The sequence below is a fragment of the Narcine bancroftii genome, chromosome 8 (genome assembly GCF_036971445.1).
Source record: "Narcine bancroftii isolate sNarBan1 chromosome 8, sNarBan1.hap1, whole genome shotgun sequence".
In the NCBI taxonomy this organism is placed as follows: domain Eukaryota; kingdom Metazoa; phylum Chordata; class Chondrichthyes; order Torpediniformes; family Narcinidae; genus Narcine; species Narcine bancroftii.
This window is the reverse complement of record NC_091476.1, coordinates 138,586,047-138,608,475: the sequence shown is the minus strand read 5'-3', so window position 1 is coordinate 138,608,475 and position 22,429 is coordinate 138,586,047. Positions and strand designations below refer to the sequence as shown.

General features: G+C 42.3%; 1 protein-coding gene across 1 annotated transcript in view; it reads left to right on the top strand.

Moving 5' to 3' along the window:
• Positions 1-22,429, top strand: part of LOC138742114 (cell adhesion molecule DSCAML1-like) — a 94,360-nt gene that overhangs the window by 16,683 nt on the left and 55,248 nt on the right. The window contains exons 5-6 of the mRNA XM_069896299.1: positions 2,939-3,102; positions 4,140-4,238. Of these exons, the coding sequence (XP_069752400.1) occupies positions 2,939-3,102; positions 4,140-4,238 (263 nt within the window). The remainder of the gene's footprint in view (positions 1-2,938; positions 3,103-4,139; positions 4,239-22,429) is intronic.

Sequence of the window (22,429 nt, the reverse complement as noted above, 5' to 3'; positions counted from 1 at the left end):
ATCTGAAGTGTTGGAGTGAAACATGAAAGTCTGCAGAAGCTGTGATTGTAGTAAAAACACAGAAATGCTGGAGGAACTCAGTAGGTCTCACAGTGTCCATAGGAGGTAAAGATATATTACTGAGATTTCAGGCCTGAGCCCTTGTTCAAGATACAGTGAAACCTCGTTAGAACGCAATTCATTAATCCGCGGAATTGCTTATAGCGCAGGTATCTGTGAACTCCAAATATTAAATTTAAAAAATTAAATTTAGGATGCCATTAACACCCACAAGCTCAAAAATAGAATCTTATGACTCATTTACAAGATGTGTATGTTAATATGTGGAGTTTAAAAGTCTTAAAGGTCATATTATAGGGCTTGAGTCACAGTGTTCTGTTTTCCTGCTTCCTGAATCATGATGTATAAGCATCTGTTCCGCGACTCATCTGTAACGCGGTATGAAATCTTGGACCCAACTACCGCGTTCTAATGAGGTTTTACTGTGAGTAAAAAGCAGGGAGGTGCCTGAATTTTAAAAAGTGGCAGAGGGAGGAGAGCAGACAAAAGCTGATAATTGAGCGTGAAGAAGAGGCCAGGAGAAGGGAAAGGTGGGAATTGATAAGGGGAGGGCTGTTTGGCTCTGTGAATGCAGAGCTGAGGGAAAAGAGACAGAGGGAAAAGGGTAGAGAGAGAGAGAGAGAGCGAGGGAGAGACAGACAGACAGAGAAACAGACAAGAGCTGCAGGAAAGGACAAATAGGGAAAGATGGGGGGGGGGGTTGTCTAATGGAAACCAGAGAAGTCGATGTTAATGGCATCTAGTTGGAGGGTGACCAGATGCAATATAAGGTGTTGTTCCTCCAATCTGTGGGTGGTCTCAGTCTGGCAGTGCCTGAGACTATGGACAGACATGTCGGCAAGGGGAAATGAAATGAGTTGTCAATGGGAGATCCGTGCTATTGCGTTGGGCAGAGCCAAGGTGACTGGCAACTTAAAGCATGAAAATCCTCCTCAATATTTTGTTTGCAGACCCCACCACCCCTGGGAAGCTTTATAGGGTTTTATAGGGCCTTTTGAGGCTCTGCACAGTGAGGGAGCTCATTTGGAGAATGGAGGAATGCTGAAATGCTGACAAATCTCTCGGTTCTTCAGAGTTACGCTATTGTTGACCAATAATGCAAACAACATTGACAGTTGCCATGGAAATGATTGCTGCTTAGATGTCTAATGATATTCATGGAGAGATGAAGGATGATAACAGTAACTGGGACAGCAAATAATAAAACACTTCCAACCAAACAAAATACCACAACCTTGAAAACTGTGCCTGCAGTTTGTTACTCCTTAAATATTTAATGTTATGATAATCCATACACTCTATGTTTAGAATCTTGGAATCTATTCAAATGGAAATAATGATCTATTTATTATGTATTTTAATGAAAGAGAATAGGATAAATAAAAGAAAATGCATTATTTCTGGGCAATTGATATAAATTGAACAATTCCTGTTATTTGAACAAAAATGGAGCCTACATCACAGAGGCTGTGACCCCAACCATGTCATTCTGCCAGATGTGGACCAAAGACATGCTCAAAGGAGAAAAACGGCTGCAAATCTGTTATTTGTGGATGTTCCTGCACATGTCTCAAAGGTTAGTTTAAGAGTGTCTCCTGAGCCATAAGAGCATAAGAAATGGGCGCATCAGTAGGCCATCCGGCCCATCGAGCCTGCTTCACCATTCAATGAGACCATAGCTGAGCTGATGATAGGCTCATCTCCACCCACCTGCCTTTTCCCCACATCCCTTAATTCCTTTAAATAGAGCACCTCAAATACTAGCCTTAGTGTCTCCTGAGCTGTAGATCCATAGAGCTGGATAACAAGCAGAGTGGATCAGTTGAGCCAAAGAACCCATCTCTTGGCTGTACAGCTCTGAGACACTAATGACGTGTGATTAGTACATGCAACATGGTCAGTGTGAAATTCCTTGAGCTAAAGGACCTGCTTCCATTCTGTGTGACTGTGACTTTCACCTATCAGTTATAAAGTTAACAGCGATAGGAGAAAGTGGTACTTTGATGGTGAGTACAATCAGCTTGAGGAGATGCTGGCAGGTGTGTGGCATGTCCAATATCAGGAATGTAGGAGTGGGATAGTTCAATTACCAGTTGATATGATTAAGGCTTCAGGATTCCATCCATCCAGAGCTCAAGGAAATGAAGGTAAGGTAAAATAAGGAAGTAGGCGCTACACCATAAAACATTCTGTCTCTGAAAGATCTTCCACTTATCCCAGAGCCTATTCTGTAAAAAGCAAATTAATATGGCCTTTGCAGAATCAAATAAAACCATAGAATTCTTGTAGCACAGAGGAGTTCATTGACTCATTTCAAGTATGTGCTGACTCCTCATTCTCTCAAGTGCCTTTCCAATTCTCTTCTGTAGGCTCTGACTGATTCACTCAGTATGTTACAGATCAGAACTGCTCCCTGAGTACTCCACTCTCATAATCCCCCATATCTGTTGGTGAAAGAGTTACATACATGTCCCAAGATCCTTAAACCATTTGCTCATGCAAACAGCTTCTCTCTTTACACTCCACACAAATTGGGTTCCTCCCACTGTTCAAAATGTATTGGGGTTATAAGTTAATGGAGTGTAAATTGGGTGGCACAGACTCATGGACCAAAATGGCCTGTTATGTTTTAATTTTTTTTTAATTATGTCCTTCATAACATTTCTCCCATTGTAAAAATCCTCATCTTCTCTCCTCTATTCTTAGAGCTAAGGGCCCTTGTTCCTGTGGCCATTCCAGTAAGTGTCATCTCTGCATTTCCTCTGTGTCCTTCCATCGATGGATGTGTCACAACAAGAAATCTCAGAGGAAACAAGTTAGAATAGAAGTGCTCTCCCATCTTGTGTGGTAGTAAAGTGCAGCTTGGTGTTTGTTACAGTGAGGACTCTGCTATCCCAGTGCAAGTCGATGGCCACAGAAAGATCTACAACAACGGCACCTTGTTTCTTCGCTCTGTCAGGGCAGTGGATTCTGGGTATTACACCTGCACAGCCACAAATACCTGGGGTTTCGACAGAATCATTGTCAATCTTCTGGTGCAAGGTGAGTGTGCTCTGATCAGTTTTTGTTCCTTTCTCCACCACTATTGAACCTTCACATCTTTGGCTACTCAATTGCAACATCACATTTCATGCACTAATTACATCCATGAATGTTTATCTATCTTCTCATATTTGTTATCTTTTTTCATTTGTGTGCCAATTTAATTTGTACTATGTTTTGTTAGTGTACTTTAGTGCGTAGTTGCAGCAAGCAAGGATTTCAGTACATATGTACCTTGTGTATGTGACAATAAACTCTCTCATCATCTCCTCACTGTGCAGTTCCACTTTGCCTCACACTTCAGATATCATCTTCGCCCAGCCACCAATCCTAATTATCAGGATTCCAAGTGTAACAATCTTGAAGTGTGATGAACTTAAAAATCTTTTAAGGTTTTTTATTTTCTATTTTTACCCTTTTTTTGTTTTTTTTTTCAATATTTTGATATAATGGGCTTGATTTGAAATTTATACGATGTACAATCAAGATTTTATTTAAAATGTTCAATTTTTTGTCTTTTCTTATAATCCAGCAGATGTATCAGATCAATATATGTGTGGGTGTGTGTTTTTAATTAAACTCAACAAAGATATTTTGAAAAGAAAAGAAAGAAAATCTTGGTCACATGAGGTGTGTTGCAGCTCTCTCATTGATGGAGTTGCGTTGACTTTTATGTTTGAAATTTGGAAATATCCCGGTTGACATCCAAAAACAAGAATAGATCCAACACACAACTGTGCTGGGGGAAACTCAGATGGTCACACAGCTTCGAGAGGGAAGTACGGGGCACCTGAGGCTAACTAGGCCCAAAACATTAGTTACCCTTTTCTTCTTCTGGATGCTACATGACCTTCTCCAGCACTTTTATGTTCTGCACTAGCCCCCAGCACCTGTAGATTTTCTTGTTTACCCCCTTAGGATCGTGTATGTTTCAGTAAAATCCCCCTTCGCTCTGTAACCTCATGTGTTGTTGTTAAATGTGATTGTAGGGAAAAGCAGCAGAATATTTGATTGACAGCTGACTTGATCTTTCCTAGTACCACCTGACCAGCCTCGACTGACAGTATCTCGAACTTCAGCCTCCTCTATAACATTGGCTTGGATTCCTGGTGACAATGGTGGAAGTTCAATCCGAGGTACTTGCAAGGGTTAATCCCACATCACTGACATTCATTCTGTTTGTTTTTGGAATCAAGAGTCTTTAACATGTTAGAACATTTAAAGCACATGAGCGGGGCCTTCAGCCCACAATGTCTGCAATGAGCTTGATGCCAAATTAATTCTAATCTTTTCCACCTGTGCATGATCCATACTCCTCCATTCTGTGCACATTTAAGAGCCTCTTAAATGCTTCTCTTGCATCTGCTTTTACCACTTCTCTTGGCAGCCCATTCAGACACCACATCATTCACAAGAACCAAAATGGTAAACCATGGTATTCTCCCTTATTCACAATCCTCCCTTTATTAGCTATCAAAAGGAATGTTCCTTTAACAACATGGAAAAGCCTCGAGTCCCATCAACTCTTTTTTAATCAATAGTGCTGCCTTCAACATTCAAGATTCAATTTATTGTCACTGTAATAAAACAGGGTCATATAACATTAAATTCCTTTTGTCTGCTGTAAGGCAGACAGATTCACCATGGCAGATATTACCTGAAGCATCTCTTAGTCAGAGAAAGAGAAGCAAAAAAGAGTCCCCCCAGAGTCACCGAGCATTCTTAGATTCTCCACCAGTGCTTCTGTAGCTTCTGCAGCCACACTGAGTCCAGTCCAAGCCACTGGCCACACTGATCAGTCAGAAACCCTTCAGTGCCTTCGGCATCTCCTCGCATCCTTGTACCCCTCCAGCGGTCCGCAGCCCGGCCTGAGTCTCCCGACAGCAGTGTCCAGCGACCCACAGTCTCCGTGCGTTCCTCGCCTCGAGTTGCCAACAGCTCGCGGACAGAGCCCCCTCACTGGTCCACTGTCATGATCACTGTCCCCGTGAGTCATCTCCCTGCTTCTCCTTCTCAGACGGGGGATGGTCTCCCCATTTTCTGGTGCCCTGTGGCAGTCCTCCACTCCCCTAGAGTCTGCAACCCCTTGTGGCCTGCTGCTGATCAGAGGCGTTGCCACCCTGTGCAGAGCTGAGGGCAGTTGGCTGGGTGGTTGGACCCTACGGGAGCACTGTATCTCCACTCCTCACAGAGCCTTGTCCTTTTCCTCAAATGAATTTTTTGAAATAGTCCATTAATTTTTCATTTGAATCTATTTACACTCCCAAATGAATTAGCATTCCTGATATCCATAGATCTATCATTATGGTAAAAAACATTCTATCCTTAAAGTTATGTTCCTGATATTTGAACTCTTCACAATAGTGAATGTTCAGCCTTGTCAATCCTCTTCATAATCTTGAAAACAATATTAAGTGCTACCTGTGTCCTTGGTTTTTATCCTCACATTTGCACTCAAACTCAGGAGAAAACATTGCTGTCAGACATCCTGCACTGTCTTTTTGATCGTAATAATGCCTTTTTTATTCAGTATTGGAAATCTTAAATAGAGGAATTATTATTATTCCAGGGTTGCATGTTCTGTCTAGATATAATCTTCAACAAAATAGTTTTATTAGGTTTGATCACGTGGCTGGAAAATTGGCTGACCCAGTCGCTGGTAAGAATATTGCTGGGAAGGAAATTTACATATGCAGTTCTCTAAGCAGGGTCTTGGAGTGTGGCCCCTGATACAGGTGACACAGAGCTGGCTGCACTTGAAGTGGGGGGTGGGGGGGTAGGGGAGGTGGATACTCTTAAAGGAGAAGTGTTTTTGAATCTTTTGCAGCAAAAAATAATAGTTGGGGAGAGATATGGTATTGGGGATGGTTTGGCAAAAATGTGTTTTTTTTATTTAATATTCCAAGGTCTTACTTGAGCTTTCTGGTTCTAAACATTTCAAACTACAGGTCAGATTGGAGAACTGTCCAGAATGCAAGAATAGGTGGTGGGTGCATGGCCAACCTGAGGAACAGTAAATCTTTCCTTGTAAATCCTTTCCCATTGGATCTGTCTTGTGTTCAAAGGATCTTTCTCAACTGCTCGATAATCAGGCAATGCATCACATCAGATTCTGCTTCTTTATTTTTGGTGAGAGTATTACAAGAATGGCCAACATTTGTTGCCTTTCCCCATCTTCCTGAAGCCTGCAGTCCTTCTGGTGATGAATGTCCCCAGTCATTGTTAAGGGGATCCCCAATTTAGATTAGGTGACAATGAAGGATTAGTAATCTCCTTCCAATTCAGGATAATACAGGACTTGGAGGGGACTGCAAGTGTTCTTATGTGTCTGCTGTCCTGGACCTTCTTGGTGGTAGAGATGACATACTTGAGAGGTGTCCTCAGTGTAGCTTACAGATTAATTGTTGATAATAGGCATTGCAACTGGAAGCAGTGAATGGGGTGACAGTCAAGATGCTTAACTTAGTCCATGATGGTCTCCACATTATTGGAGCTGTACTCAAACAGGCAAGTGGAGTTTGTTCCATCACACTCCATACTTGTGCTTTGTGGATGTAGATGGTAAGGTGATGATGGATTTACTTCCCGATCCCCAGCTTGTCATCTGTTGTTTTCTCCATGGTCATTACATGACTAGTCCAGTTAAATTTCCAGTTTTCCATGTGTCCTGAGATGTTTCTTAGGGACTTGGCAAGAAGAATGCAGCTGGATGTAAGAACAGATGTTGGAATCTCTGTAAACGGAGACAGTACACATGAAGCTGTTTTCCATTGAGTGTGTAAAGAACTGTGAATTCATCATTACTATTGGAATATTATTTCCCATTATTAAACATCACCTTATTGGGAGGCCTCCATTTCAGCTTTCATCTCAGGATGTAGAATTTGCCTCAGTTCCAGAGATTATTTGTTAGAATCCCACTCCAGAAGAGCCAAAAATCTACGCTCCAGCACTCCAGGTAAGGAGTGAATTGTCTTTTTTCCCAGGGTAGGGGCATCTAAAACTGGAGGCATTGATTTAAGGTGAAAGGTTTAAAGGGGATCTAAGGGGTAACTTTTCCACAGAGAGGGTGGTGGGTATGTGGAATGAGCTGCCAGAGGAAGTGGTAGAGGTGAGTATTATTGCAACACTGGGAAGACATTTCAACAGATACATGGAGAGGGCAGCAAATGGGACTGGCTCAGGTAGACAACTGGGTTGGTGTGAGAGAGTTGGGCTGAAGGGACTGTTTCAGTGCCATATAACCCTTTGATTCAATTAACTACCAAGAGAGCTCTGCCTTTGCTAAATGTGTTAAATCTCATCTGCTATGATTGAGAAAATGCCGTAATAATTCTTTGAAAGAGAGCCCAAAGTTCAGGCCTTCACCAACATAACTGGCATAGATTGGTCATTCTAATATGGCTCTTTGTGGGGTCTTGCAGTGTGCAAATTGGTTGAAGCATTTTCTGCAATACAAGAGCAATGAGATCTCCAAATAATTTAATTAGCTCTAAATTATCCTAGGACTGTGAGAAGCACAAGATAATGTGTGTCCTATTCCTTTTATATTTGACTTCACCTCTGTAACTCATCCTTTTTCTGATTGGTTTTCGGATGTGTACACTGCATCTTTAGAGAGGGCCCCTTCTATTGATTTCCAACAGGAAACTAACTGGTTAATATGCGTTAGGTAGTAGAACCTATAATGGTTTTACATTCTGTGAATGTCGCAGGCAGGGTTAATCGAGGTTTTTGAAAAGAGGTTGCAAGGAAAGAGTAAACGATCAGAACACAGAGGCAGAAGAAGGCCATTCAACATCTCATAACTTGCCCACCATTCACTATGATCATGGCTGATCAACTCCAAACCTCAGCTCCTCCTCTCTGCCACATCCCCAGAACCTTCAAAAAATTCTTGGCAAGGAATCAAACACAAAGCAAAACCATTTCACTGCAAGAGGAAAAGGGATGATTAAGGAAAAACCCTTTCACTAATCAAGAAGCAGTAGGAACTTTCCAGATCAAACTCTGTCGAGTTTTGTTGGCTTTGCAAGTATCAGGGGATTCCGAGCAGAGAGATGAAAGTGCAGTGAGATCCAGATATTTTAAATTACAAGATAGACTTTTTTAACTACACATAGAAATCAATATTTTTAAAAATCTATATATCTCTTCACACTCATGTTGTCATATCGGTTTGTACATTCTGTTATTGTAGCTTGTAGCATTAACCATTTCTAGCACCATTGCCGCTAAGGTGGCTCCCCCAGGATTACACCTCTGCACTGACTGCCAGAAGACCAACAAGTTTTGGGCAGAGCAAAGAATGTCTTTCACCAAGTTGGTGATCTTCCAGCAGCAAATCAGGATTAGCAAGGATCTAATTAAATAGTATCACAGCTCCTTGGTATTGAACATCTTGCCCCTGTTCCTTTATTCTTCAGAGCAATTCCTATGTTATGGTTCTCACTTGTGATCTCAGTCTGGTGTAGATCCATCCCCTCTTCAACCATGGAGTTGTCAATAACATGGCAAATATGAATATGAGTTTCATTGTCATATATTGGACAATATAACTAATATGGTATTTCATGGGGCTCACATCCTAATAGTCTGAATGTGCCTAAGATTGTCTGATTTCTGAAGCTAAGCAGTCTCAGGCCTGGTCAGTACTTGGAGAAGAGACCACCTGGAACACCAGGTGCTGTAGATTTCTCTGAGGGCTGCTGGACAAAGTGAGGACTCTCTGTCTGCCTTTCAGTAGACAAAAGTTAAATATTTCATGTATGTTACATTCTAAATGTAGTATTACGTTACAATGGAACCTTTACCTTTACGTGAGGAAGGTTATTGAAGTAAAGAGGGTGATACGTGCCTGAGAGATTGACTTTTCATTTCCACAAAATGTAATGTATGAAGACTTTCAAGTGTGCAGTCGCCTCGTATCCACAGAATGCCCAAAAATTAACATGGGAGATAAATCCAAATTACCACAAGCTCCTTGCCTGCAACTTGTAAAGAGAAATTTGGAGACATGCACAGGTAGGTTTCCTTGCTAGGAAACTGGTGAAACCAACGCTAACCTTTACTGATATCAGCAAGATTAAATGTCAGGCTGGGTTTGAAAACAGCATTCCAGTGTGATACACGTCCAGCAAGTTCAGTTAAGATGGGAAGGCCAAAAGGGAACTTTAATTTTTCAGCAAACTGTGAGAAGCTAGATAAAGCCCACAGGTCAGACAACATCCATGGAGAGAAATGGACAGTCAACATTTCGGGTTGGGGCCCATCAACAATCTCAATAAAGAGTGCTAACCTGAAACAGTGACTGACCAGCTCTACCCACTGAGCCCCTCCTCCTTCCCATTGTTCACTGAATTCAAGTCACAAGTACAACTCGAAGAAACAGTGTTCTCCAGTCCTCAGTGCAAAACATGCAGATACATTACCAGACATAACACACATACACACCAACAATATATATGCAGGGCAAGTATTCATATAATACCAATAAATAAATGTTGTTTCGCGAATATGAGGGTCTCAGATGTTTCTCAGCCCGGTGGTGCTGGCTCTGATCCTCCTGTATCTCTTTCCTGACAGGAGCAGCTGAAAGATGCTGCAGGCAGGGTGGAAGGGATCCTCAATGATTTTGCACTCCCTCTTCAGAAAATGATCCCAGTAGATCGCATTGATGGTGGGGAGTGAGAGAGACTCAAGTGATCCTCTCTGCCACTCTTATGGGTCTGTGGATTGAGTTCCGATCCACTTCTCTGCAGCAACCATACTACACTGAGATGCAGCTGGCGAGTATGCACTCCTGTAGAAGAATGACATAATGGTGGCCAGAAGATTCCAACATCTACAGTTTTTGTGTTTCTCTCATTCAATTTCCTCACTCACTTCTGTCTCTCTTACAACTGGGAGACAACAGACGCTTTAATCTTTAACAACCAACGTTCCCCTACCCCTCTTACGAGGGACAACCTCTTTTGGTCTCGGTGGTCAGGGGACAATTCCCAAGTGTTCTCCATCTGTGTTTAATATTGCCCAGCCCTAATTTATCAGTCAGAGACATCTCTTTATTAATCCTCCTCTAGTGAATGAGAGGAAAATCTACTCAGCAGTAATTTCCTGTTTTTGTAATAACATTTCTGCCTTCCTCACACATTGGCCAATAAACAGCACAGAAGCAGAGATGGAGATGAAACCAGCCCAGCTATTAATTACATGCAAGCAATTAATTACCTACACCCATCACTAAAACCCCTTCTCTCAAATTTGACTTGTTATAATTTTTTCCCTTAATTGGATTACTAATATTAAAATCGAAGCTTGCATATAAAAACAGCATGTTCTTTCATCTCCATCTAGACTGCAGCACGAGAGATTTTATAGCCATGAAGAAATTGACACATGAATTCTGCCTGACTTCTGAATATTAATTCCTCTAAAACAGAATCTAATAAAAGCTGGCTAGCTGAGAGATGTGGGTGTCCTCGTAAAATAAACAACAAAAAGCCTAGCTTGCAGACACAGCAAATAGTTGGTAAGGCATAGAAAGATATAGCATGGAAACAGGTCCTTTCGCTCAATGAGTCTGCAACAAACAGTTATCTACTATTGACACTAAACTTACATTCATCTCTATTTGTTCTCCCATATTCTCATCATCTGCACAGTTAGCGTAGCGGATAGTGCAACGCTGTTACAGTTCCAGTGACCCGGATTTGAATCCAGTGCTGACTATAAGGAGTTTATACATTATCCCCATGTCTGCTTGGGTTTCCTCTGGGTGCTCCAGTTTCCTCTCACCCTAAACATACCAAAGTTGCAGGTCAATTGGATGGCACGGGCTTGTGGGCCAAATGGGCCTGTTACCGTACTGTATGTCTAAATTTAAAAATTTACCTCTTAATCCTACTGCTCACCTTCACACTGGGGTTCATTTACAGTGACCATTAACATATGAATATGCAAGTCTTTGGATTAAAAGAATAAGGAAGAATCTTGTTGCAATAAGTTCTTGGAAGGCCACATCAGGAGGAATGTGTAAGGGTTTCACCTTGTTTCAAGTTGGTTGAGCTGCTGCTTCTCAGCTCCACTGACCCAGGTTCAGCCCTGATCTTCATTGCTGCCCGTACGGAGTTGCTCCCTACTAACTCCCCCAGGGATTTTCTCAGGTGCTACCAGTTTGGTGGGTTAATTTACTGTTAGAAATTGCCCCTGGTTTGCAAGTAAGTGCTCAGATCTAGGGAGAAAATGCGAAGAATACAATGGGATGAGTGTAGATATGTAGATGAGTGTAGTGTTCACGATCAGTGCAGACAGTGAGTCAAAGAGCCATCCTCCATGTTGTGTTGTCGAAAGGGGAAGATTGAGCAGAGTAGGCTTATATTGTCTAGAATGTACTGAAACAAAAATAATTGAAGCTTGTAAAGCATCATGAAGTCAATTACAATGGATAAGTGAAATGTTGACATGTCTTGTTGAGGTCATTTGTTACCCCAACCAACCAATTTTCTCTTGCAACTGCTGCAACCGTGCCTGCCTGTCCCACATTGGACTTGTCAGTCACCAACGAGCCTGCAGCAGATGTGGACATACCCCTCCATAAATCTTCGTCCGTGAAGCCAAGCCAAAGAATTGCCTTGAAATTCATCCTCAAAGTGTCAGGTAGCAGCACTAATGGGTGAGAATGTGCCATTACTAATTTGAGTATTCATTATTGGCAAGGCATCGTTGCCATTTTGGTTCAAACCCTTCAAGACCCTTCAAACTTCCTCCTGCCCACTCATTGATACTGCTCAACCCACTGAGTTCCTCCATCTGATTGATTTTTGCTCCAGATTCAACATTTGCATTCTCTTGTGTCTCCATTCAAAATAATCCTGTTATGAGAGCCAAGGGGCCCAGTGGAATATATTGTTGAAGAACTTTTGCCCTCCCTGATGAAATATCAAATGGAACCCCACCAAGATCATGCCAAGAAAGATTTACACTTATACGAGCTAAACACAACCTGCTGGAGGAAGTCAGTGGGTTGAGATGCATCAGTGGAGAAAAAGATCGGCCAACATTTTGGCCTGGAATTTTGACCATTCTTTTTCTCCCAATAATGTAGCTCGGACCCATTGAGTTCCTCAGCAGAGTGTGTTTGGCTTCAGATTCCATCTGCAGTCTCATTTGTGTCTCTCTCATACAGATATTTAATTTAGTTGGACAGTCAATGCAGTCTTGTCCGTAAAACTGTGGAATCTCTTGAATTTATGGAATTATAGGAGGCCATTTGGCCCATTCTGGAGTGGTCATCCTAAAGTAGAATTTTTCAGATAACGCCAATTGGCGGAGACAGGCCTTTCAGGAGGAGTAAGGAAACTGTTGTGCACGCAAAGTGGGTTGTTATGGAAGTCAATTCCAAATGCAGCTTATCAGTAGGCCATGTGAACTGATTGTTCTCAGGATTTGGGGGTGTATAGGTCAGATCACAGATTTACATAGATGAACAACAAAAAAGTTAAAGAGGCTAAATGGTGTTCCATTGTGTTTACATTCAAACAGAGTTGGAACTCTGGATTTCTCTTCCTTTCTAAATTTCTGCTGTGAATATTAAAAATATGCCCTGGGCATTGCTTGAAGCATGGATACACTTCCTGGTTTCATTTTCCACATCTGTCTGAAAGAAATGTGCATGTGATTTTTATAATGAAGAGGCAGAAAAGTCTAGAACTTATGCCACAGGCTATTCAAGGGCGACAAAGTGAACGACTGAAGGTAAACGATCAGTGCCTTGGCTTATTCCTGTTACCAGGGTTTACTGGGAACAGCACAATACGCAATTGCTCTCAGTATCACAGTTTGTTGACATTTATTGGTTTTCTTTTAAAATAAACTCCTTCAGCCTTTGCATTTATTGAGAACCCATGACTGGACTCTAGCATTTTACAGGTGAATACTTTACCGGTGATAAGAAAGGAATGGTTCCACTCCATGGATTTCGAACAGTGACATATGGCAGTGTCTTGGTTCACTCTGTGAGGAAGATCTCATAAAATGTCAGGCCTGTCTTTTGCAGGTAATCTGATATCAGGCCAATTGTTTCAGAGAGCCAACAGAGGACTTGATTCGATGTGGATCAGGTTTTGTGGAGTGAAGCCAATCATTGGGGAACGATGGCTTCGTGTGGATGCAAGAGATTCCTGAGAGTAATAATGATGGAAGCATCACTCCAATTGACAGCGTGTGACCTGATCTTGGAGTCAAAGGGCGGTGGGTCTGGAAGCCTTTGTTGCATTTTGACATTTGTTGCCAAGTTACAATGAAAGTGGATGCAAACTTTTGAAATGCAATGACAATTGTAAATAACAGAAAGAGAGCAATCAACATATGCACAGAACCTCCCTAACACAGCAATGCTATAATGAATTGATAATCTGACTTAGATGATGTTAAACAATCACTATTGTCCTGGAGATACCACTTGTTCTTGTTTATATCCTGGAATTTTTAATGTCCACTTAAAGGAACATTTCATTTTCTCCTCTCATCCAAAAGGCAGCACTACTGACAATGCTACACTCCCTCAATACCACATTAAGATGTTAGTCTGGACTTTATTGTGTTCTGGTTTCTGGTGTGAAACTTATCTGGATTAATAATCTGCATGAATATTTTGAGCAAATACTGCAGTTGTGTTTGCAGAAACCATAAAGATTGAGACTGAAGTTAAAACAGCTCAGATATGGAAAATTGTCTGAAGTTATGATGAAGGAGATCAGATCAATGTCTGGTAGAAGGATTGAATGTGAAAATTTTAAAGAGTATTTCATCATCGTCCTTGCTGAGGTCCATTTACTACCATGAAGATCAAGACTTTATATTACAGGGTTGGACTATTCAATCCTCTGACCAGCAGTTATGGGAGAAACTGCTAGAACAATTAAAATTGAGTGCATTGATAAAGTCCAACAATTCCTAAACTGACAACTATCAGACCTATCTACAGCCCTCTTTCCTGTAAAACTGACCCTCATCCATCCCTCAGCACACTAAGAAAAACATTTCTCATCGGCCAGTAGCTTTCTCTTCCAGTGATCCAGGAAATTTTCCAGTGTACCTGAGCATTGGGTGGTCTGAAAGTGAGGAAAGAATGGGGTCTCTGGCTCAATCTGAGATTCAGGCAATGTGAAGGAGATGAAGGTTTTCTGAAAATAGAGACATAACAGTGGATGGAAGACAGATCAAGCAATGGAAGGATAGAGATAAGCCAAGAGCTTAAAGCTACGGTTCTAAATTACGTGAGAGATAAAATTTTCTTCATGTACTGAAAATGAAGTCAGAATACAGAAACAGTCAAGAATTGGTATTTAGATCAATTAGCTCTAAAAAAAAATCATTTCATCTTTAAAATTAATTTACAAGTTAAATGTACAGATGCATTATAAAGCATTACTATTCAGACATAAAAGTGATCCATGTCATTAAGAAATAGTTGACAATGGCATTTTCTTAATTTCATATCCTTTTGTGCTTTTTCATTGAAGAGAAGCTCTTTATCTGTGAGATGTTATAAACATTGGGCATACGTGGCATCACAATCTGTTTTGATACAGTTTGCCATCTCTTTGAGATGGCACACTGCCAGAAATGTAACCCAATGTAGTGAGGGATTGGATGTTCCACTTGTGAGAAGGCCAAAAGGGTGGATGGATTGGTTACTTTGGCACATTGGCCATTCACAATGGAAAGAAAAATGCTAGCCAAGTGTGGTTGGAACTGGGGTACTGCTTAATCTTTTCAGAAGAGAATAGATAATAATAAATCACACAAAACTGTCCTCCCTCCCATCCAAAGGCAGATGAAATTAAGAAACTGGCACAGACAAACGTAATCTTATTTCTTAACAATGTTGATCACTTGGCTGGGATGTAAGGAATGGAAATCTTAGCAACTTAGCTGGGCATAACTTTACCATTTTGAAAACTGATACTATCTGAGCAAGCCATTCAGTCCACAGTGGAGAGGTGTGCCTTCGCTGATGATGTCATCAGCTGATCATGTGATTGTCCCTAGGCTGATAGAACCATAGAACATTACAGCACAGAAACAGGCCCCATGGCTCTTCTTTTCCATACCGAACCATATTTTTTGCCTAGTCCCATTGACCAGCTCCCAGTCCACAGCCCTCCATACCTCTCCCATTCATGTACCTGTCTAAATTCTTCTTAAATGTTAAAATTGAGCCTACATTCACCACTTCAGTTGGCAGCTCGTTCCACACTCCCACCACTCTCTGTGTGAAGAACTTCTTCCTCATGTTCCCCTAAACTTTTCATTTTCAGTCTTAACCCATGTCCTCTGGTTGTATCTCACCTACCCTCAGTGGAAAAAGCCTCTCTACGTTTACTCTGTCTATCCCTCTCATAATTTTAAATACCTCCATCAAATCTCCCTTCATTCTTCTACGCTCCAGGGAATAAAGTCTGAACCTGTTTATCCTGCTCTCCTCTTCACCCTCCCTCCTTCCCTTCCCATTTCCAATTCTCCTCTCACCCTTTCCGCTTCTTCACCCAGCCATCCCTCCTCCCCTTCATCGCTGCTATCCCCTCCCTCCCTTCTCCACCTGTCACCTTCTGCCTTTGCAACCACACTTCCGCCCTTACTCTTTTGCTCGGATGCCTGCCGACATTCTTTAATATGTTGATGAAGTACTCAAGCCCGAAATGTCAGTTATGTATTTTTACCTTTGCTGTATAAAGGACACTGTTTGACCTGCTGAATTTCTCCAGCATTGTGTATGTTTTACTTTAACCACTGTATCTACAGATTTTTGTGTTTTCCGTATAGCTCAATTCCTAAACTCTGCGCAACATCCTAGTAAATCTTCTCAGATGATCATTGTAACTGAAGTCACTAGAGTCTGAAAATACCAAATCAGACAATTCAGCTCCCAGCTTCTTTATACATTGCCCTGGTGGTTCATATTTTAACAGACTGGATATGGTAACAAAATAGTTCCCAGTCAACGTGGCGATGGTTGGGTTGTTCTTCTGTCAGTCAGTTCTCAGCATTTATTAACCATCCCTGAAGGATTTTGGGAAGGCAATGCTGTGTTACCTGTTGGAACTGCTGCAGTCCTTTTGCTGCAGGTGATCTGTGGTGCTTTGGGGTAAGAGTTCCAAGATTTTGACCCAATGGTGAAGGAATAGTAGTTTTTCCAGGTCAGTCTGCGAAGTGATGGAGGTTCATTGAACTGAGGAGCCTAATACAGTAAAATCTCTATTATCTGAAATCAAGCAACTGGCAAAAAAAAATTGCAGAAAAGAAATAGTCACTCCCTAGCAGTCAGTTCCCTAGCAACAAACAATCTCAAGCAACCAGAAAATTCACTTATCCGGTATCTACCCCATAGGTGCCAGATACTCATGCCTAACCTTTTATATGGAATCAATGGGACCGGACACCTACTGTTGTTCAGAATCTTCCGGATTTCATAATCATTTTAAAATGGTGGTCCCTTTAAGAAAATGCGATATTTCAAACGCACAAAATTGCACAAAACAGGGGGTGCGGGGTGTTAAATGAATTTTGATAAATAAAGACCATAAAAGACCATAATATCACTATCATGTTTTTTATTTTAAAGTAAAACTTCAAAATAAAACTGGCTCAGACCCCCGTCCCTGCCATACACCATCCCCACCCTCTCTTACCTTCAGTGGAAAGGTAACTCTCGTCCCCGAGCACCCGGTGGGAGAGAAGCAGGAGGTGGCTGGCTCAATGCAGGATCAATGGCCGTTTTCCTTACCCATAATCCACTACACAGTTGGGAGAGCTCTGGCTCTGGCAGAGCAGTTCCAGCTGCGTGGAGGATTATGGGTAACAAAGACAAGCCAGCAGCTGCGTGCTTCTCTCCCACTGGGTGCTCGGGGCATTGAACCATCGCCAGCCCTGCACCCCTGCTGCCATGTTGGGAGTTAGATGGTGGGGGACTGCGTAATGAATGGCTGGGGGCAGGGGGGAAACTGATGGACAGCCGGGGGGGGGGAACCAACTGATGGCCAGTGATGGGGAGGGTGGGCGAGCAGGTGAGGGGGGGCATCCAATGGACGGTGAGGGGAAGGGATAGTGACGGATGGCCGGGGGGGGGAGACGGATGGCAGGGACTAGGAGCAAGACAGTCAGGCATTTTCATTACCGAAAAAAGTGCCAAATTTTGTTGTTTGCCAGTGTTCAGAATCACAGATAAAAGGTTAGGCACTTGCACCATGGGTTTGAATGTACATCTGTGACAATTCCCCAACTCACATAATTTTCTGGAACTGTTGAGGAAAAAACTACTGTGGTTTCTATCAAAATTCAATTTTCTTTGGTCTTTAAATGGATTCTGTTTTCAGGAACTTGGCTCTGATTGCAGAACTATTTTTAATGTCAGTCATACCTCCATCCTGCCTCCAACTCACTGCTGACAGAGTTCTGTGTTAAAACCATGAGAGGTTTAGTTCCATCAATCATTCCACAGGAGAAGGAATTAAATGGAAGGAAAGATTGCAGTCACCTTTTGCTTATCCTCTTGGCTCAACCTGGAGGAGAAGAGATGGACTGAGTTAGGCTTGTAACCTGTAATGCAGGGAATACGCATTAATCGCCATATTCTCTTTTGTCAAACTACTGCACCTAATACCAAAACTGAAAAATGGTCGCTGGGCTTTGCTGTGTTATGTGTGTAATGGATTCCGATTAAATGACAGGGTCAAAGAGACATAAATATTATTGTTCCAAGCTTGATATACGAGAAATGGCCCTTTAGAGTCAATTCAATTCAGTCATTACCTATCAAGACACCTATGAATGGACCAACATTGCCCTGTAAGAATCTGTTAAATCAATCTGGATTAGATTGGCTCAGGCCCAAAAAGTCAGTTATATATCTTTATCTCCAGTAGACGCTACGAGACCAGCTGAGTTCCTCCAGCGTTTCTGTATTTTTACTGCAACCACAGCATCTGCAGACTTTTGTGTTTCATTCTAAGATTTCTCCAAGCTCAGGAATTTACCCATTCCTCACCCTCAATAAAATTGCATGTACATTGAGCAGATTGGATGTTAAAGATTGTCTCCATGGACACGTTCAAGTTCAATTTCAAGTTTATTTTAATTCCGATTTTACCAGAACAACCAATGAAACAGTGTTCTCTGGTCCACATTACAGAACAGTGCAAACATACATACAGATATTATACACAATACAAGTCTACGGCAGATCTGACTGTGAGAGCTCCTGATACGGGGCAAGCCCACAGCCTGGTGGCTGACGTCATAAATGTCCCGGGAGTCGCAGGCATCATCAGGTTCCGAGGGATTTAAGCGCATGCGAGAGTTCTATTAAAGTCAGTTGGTTCAACTCACTTTCAGCTCTTCATAGTTTTATCGCTCACTGTGTGCTTACATTCATAACCCTGACAGTCCAAACAGCATTCGGACCCAACGATGACTGACCCAAGCACACAGAATGCAGTTTCACTGAAACTACTGACTTTCTGGACTTCGCAGCCATAGGTCTAGTTTGAACAGGCCGAAGCCCAATTCCAAGTCAGAAAAATCATGTTGGATGCCACAAAGTACTACTATGTGGTCAGTTCACTTGACCAGGAAACAGCAGGCCGTGTCATCGACTTCCTACACCAGCCACCAGTTGGCAGGTATGAAACAATCAAGACGCTCCTGATCCGTACTTTTGACCTCTCCCACCATGAGCGTGCAGTGTGGTTGCTCCACATGGACAGCCTAGGTGGCCAGACATTATCGGCCTTAATGAACGAGATGCTGGTATTAGCAGATGGTCATAGTCATGTTTACCATTTGAACAAGTCTTTCTCAAGCAGATGCTGGAAGATATCCGCTTCCTCATTCACGATTTCAGTGACCCATGCAAAGTAGCGGCCCGCATGGAACACCAAGCATCGTGGCAGGGCCTCCCTTGTCTAAGTTGCTGTGTCATGCCCTAATACCCAGGCCTTCCCCACGCCACCAGTGATGCCCACATCAGGGAGCGTCCTCAGTTTGGACCATTGATGTTTTTACCACCAAAAGTTGGGTATAGGAGCCCACTGTTGCCGCCCTCCCTGTTCTTTTCCTGGAATCGCTGGGGCCAGCCGTGGCTAATGGCCACGGGGGCTGTCCGCCATGATAATCTCCTTTACTTATGGGCCTGACACTCTGGGGAAAAGTTCCTCATAGACACAGGGGCAGAGGTTAGCATTTTTCCGCCCTCGAGCCATGACACCCACGCTGGGAAGTCAGAACCGGTGCTCCCCGCTGCCAACAACTGCAGTATTTATACTAACAGCACGTAAACCATCCCACTGCAATTTGGTTCCAGCCGATTCACCTGGTCGTTTACGCTGACAGTAGTGTCACAGCCTTTATTGGGTGCAGATTTCCTCTGGGTGCACTGCCTCCTAGTGGATCGCAAGGGTTGGCGCCTAGTGAATGCCAAGACTTTCCAGATCTTCTCACTCAGTGAAGCCAAGTTATCGGCCCCACACCTGGACTCTGTGACTCTGTCAGGCAATGAATTTGCCAGGGTACAAGCCGAGTTCCCAACCATTATTATGCCACAGCTCTCCACAGACGCCCCTAAGCATGGTGTACAGCATCACGTTCCCATTCAAAGACCACTGCTATAGAGATCAAATACAGCAATATTTACAAATAAATACAGATTCGGTTAATAGTAAATTTGTTTTGTGGGATTCTTTAAAAGCATGTGTAATAGGACAAATTTTTAGTTTTTTGACTAAAGTTAAGAAACAGTGTTCTAGTGGTTGATAAATTGGAAAAGGTGATAGAAATTTTAGAAAAAGATTTACAGCTGAATTCAACAAAGACTAAAAAGATACAATTGATAAATAAAAAATTGCAATATAATTCATTACAGACTTATAAAAGAGGAATTATTACAAAGAACAAACAAAAATATTATGAATTAGGGGAGAAAGCCCATAAAGTATTGGCATAGCAATTAAAGACAGAGCAGACTTCTAGGAAATTTTTTTTTTTAAAAAGGGCCACTGCTTCATGCCCAGGCTCCCACCTGACAAACTCCACCTCGCTAAGGAGGAGTTCAGGAAAATGGAGGAGATGGGGATCATCCAGCGTTTAGATAGCCCGTGGACCTCTCTGTTGCATATGGTGCCCAAGTCAGCTGGAGGATGGAGGCCATTTGTCGACTAAAGAAGGCTCAATGACGCCACCACGGCCGACTGCTACCTGAAGCCCCGCGTTCAGGACTTTACGGCCAATTTGCATGGAGCACGCATCTTCTCTAAGGTCGACCTGGTCCGCAGGCATCACCAGATTCCCGTCCACCCTAGTTATGTCCCCGAGACGGCCCTCAGCCTATTTGAGTTTCTGTGGATGCCTTTCAGACTTAGGAATGTGGCACAGACATTCCAGCGACTCATGGACTTAATGGGCCACGGCTGGGATTTCGTCTTCATTTACTTAGATGATATCCTGATTGCCAGTCGCTTGCACCAAGCATTTGACGCACCTGTGCCAACTCTGCCTCTGCCTGAGTAATATGGCCTTGCCATCGACCCTACCAAGTGCCAGTTCAACTCACTTTCGACTCTGCGTGGTTCTTTCGCTCACTGTGTGCTTAGTGCGACTACAATATATAATATTTTAGCAGTCATCCTGGTGATTCTGGCTCTGATACTCTAGAATCTTTTTCCCGATGGGAGTAGCTGGAAGATGCTGTGTGCGGGTTGGTAGGGTTCCTTCCTTATTCAATTTGCTGATTTTCTTTTCGCATTTGCAGTGTTCCAAGTCCTTCCCTTCATTGCTGTTTATTCCTTTAAGAATTTTCTCAACGTAACCAAGGTTTGAACCCAACCTCCAGTCCATAAGATCATAAGATATATGAGCAGAAATAGGCTACTAAGTCTTTGAGTCAGCCCTGCCATTTAGTCAAGAGCTGATCCATTTTCCCACTTAGCCTCAAGGCCTGGCCTTCTTACCATAACCTGTAATGCCCTGGCTAATCAAGGGTCTATCAATCTCTACCTTAAATACATTGTCATTACAAAGTTTGGATGTTTTTCCAGGTGACTTCATGGGTTTCTGCACCGTGTACTCCTCTTTTCTCCCACATTGCCAAACATGTTGGGATGCTCATTGGTAAGTCACCCCCATTGTAGGGAAGTGGCAAAGAAATGAAAAAGGGAATTTATGGCATGGAGAGATAATGTGTTACAGAGCTTCAGGAAAGTAAGGGGATTCAGACCAAATCCTTTGTCATAAATTTAAATTCAGACGTACAACATGATAACAGACCCTTCCGATCTTCAAGCCTGTGGTGCCCAATTGCACCCAGTTAACCTGCAACTCCCATCTGATTTGAGGGTGGGAGCACCCAGAGGAAAATCATGCAGACACAGGGAGAATGTTCTTACAGACAACGCAGGCTTTGAACGCGGGTCATTGGTGCAGTAACAGCACTGTGCTAACCACTGCACTAATGTCCCACGTCATGTTAGTAGGTGAGTGAACTCTCGCCTATCTTAATATCTCCCATGTCGCAATCTACAAGTATGGTTCACAGTTGCACTTGTATCGAGTCTGTGATTGAGTTTACTTTGATCATGCCTTACACTTGGATTGAGCTTGCCTGCTCAATCTTCTATTAAAGAATGGTTCATATCTTAGAGCAGAGCGAGATGAGAGATCACCCTCCAATTTTTATTGATTTGCAAATTATTAAAATTCTGTGATCCAATTTATGGAATGTAAAAATGCAATGTTATTGTCTGTATGCATTTAGTGATTCATTTAACATTGCAGGAGTAAGAAAGCTTAGAGGCTTTTACAGAGCATTTGTATTAAGTTGTAAAGGTAATATTTTGTACGTGAAGGAAATTAAAATGAGACTCAACTAATGGCACTGAATATGCATTGTTTTCCGATGATCTCTCCTCCTCTTTCACATACTGAATCTGCTGACTGTAACCCCCTTTTTCTCCCTTCAGCTTCAACCCTCTGGTTCTTTGTTTAAGGAAGCAATTTTAATATGTAAACTAAATGTCATTCAGTTAACTGACCACAAAGGTTACCACAGCTGAGTGCAATTCTATTTTCACCCAATGTTTACTAGCCAGCTTAGATCTCCTTTCTCCTGGCTTTCCTGAAACCACACATAGAACCAATGTTGATGGCTTAATGTGAAACTTGGAATTGGTTATCTGGGAAATGGTTGCATTTCCCACTGAAATTTGAGCAATATATCACTGCCGTTAATGCATTAGCAAGTCCTCAGGTTTAAATAAATCAACCAAGAAGCCTC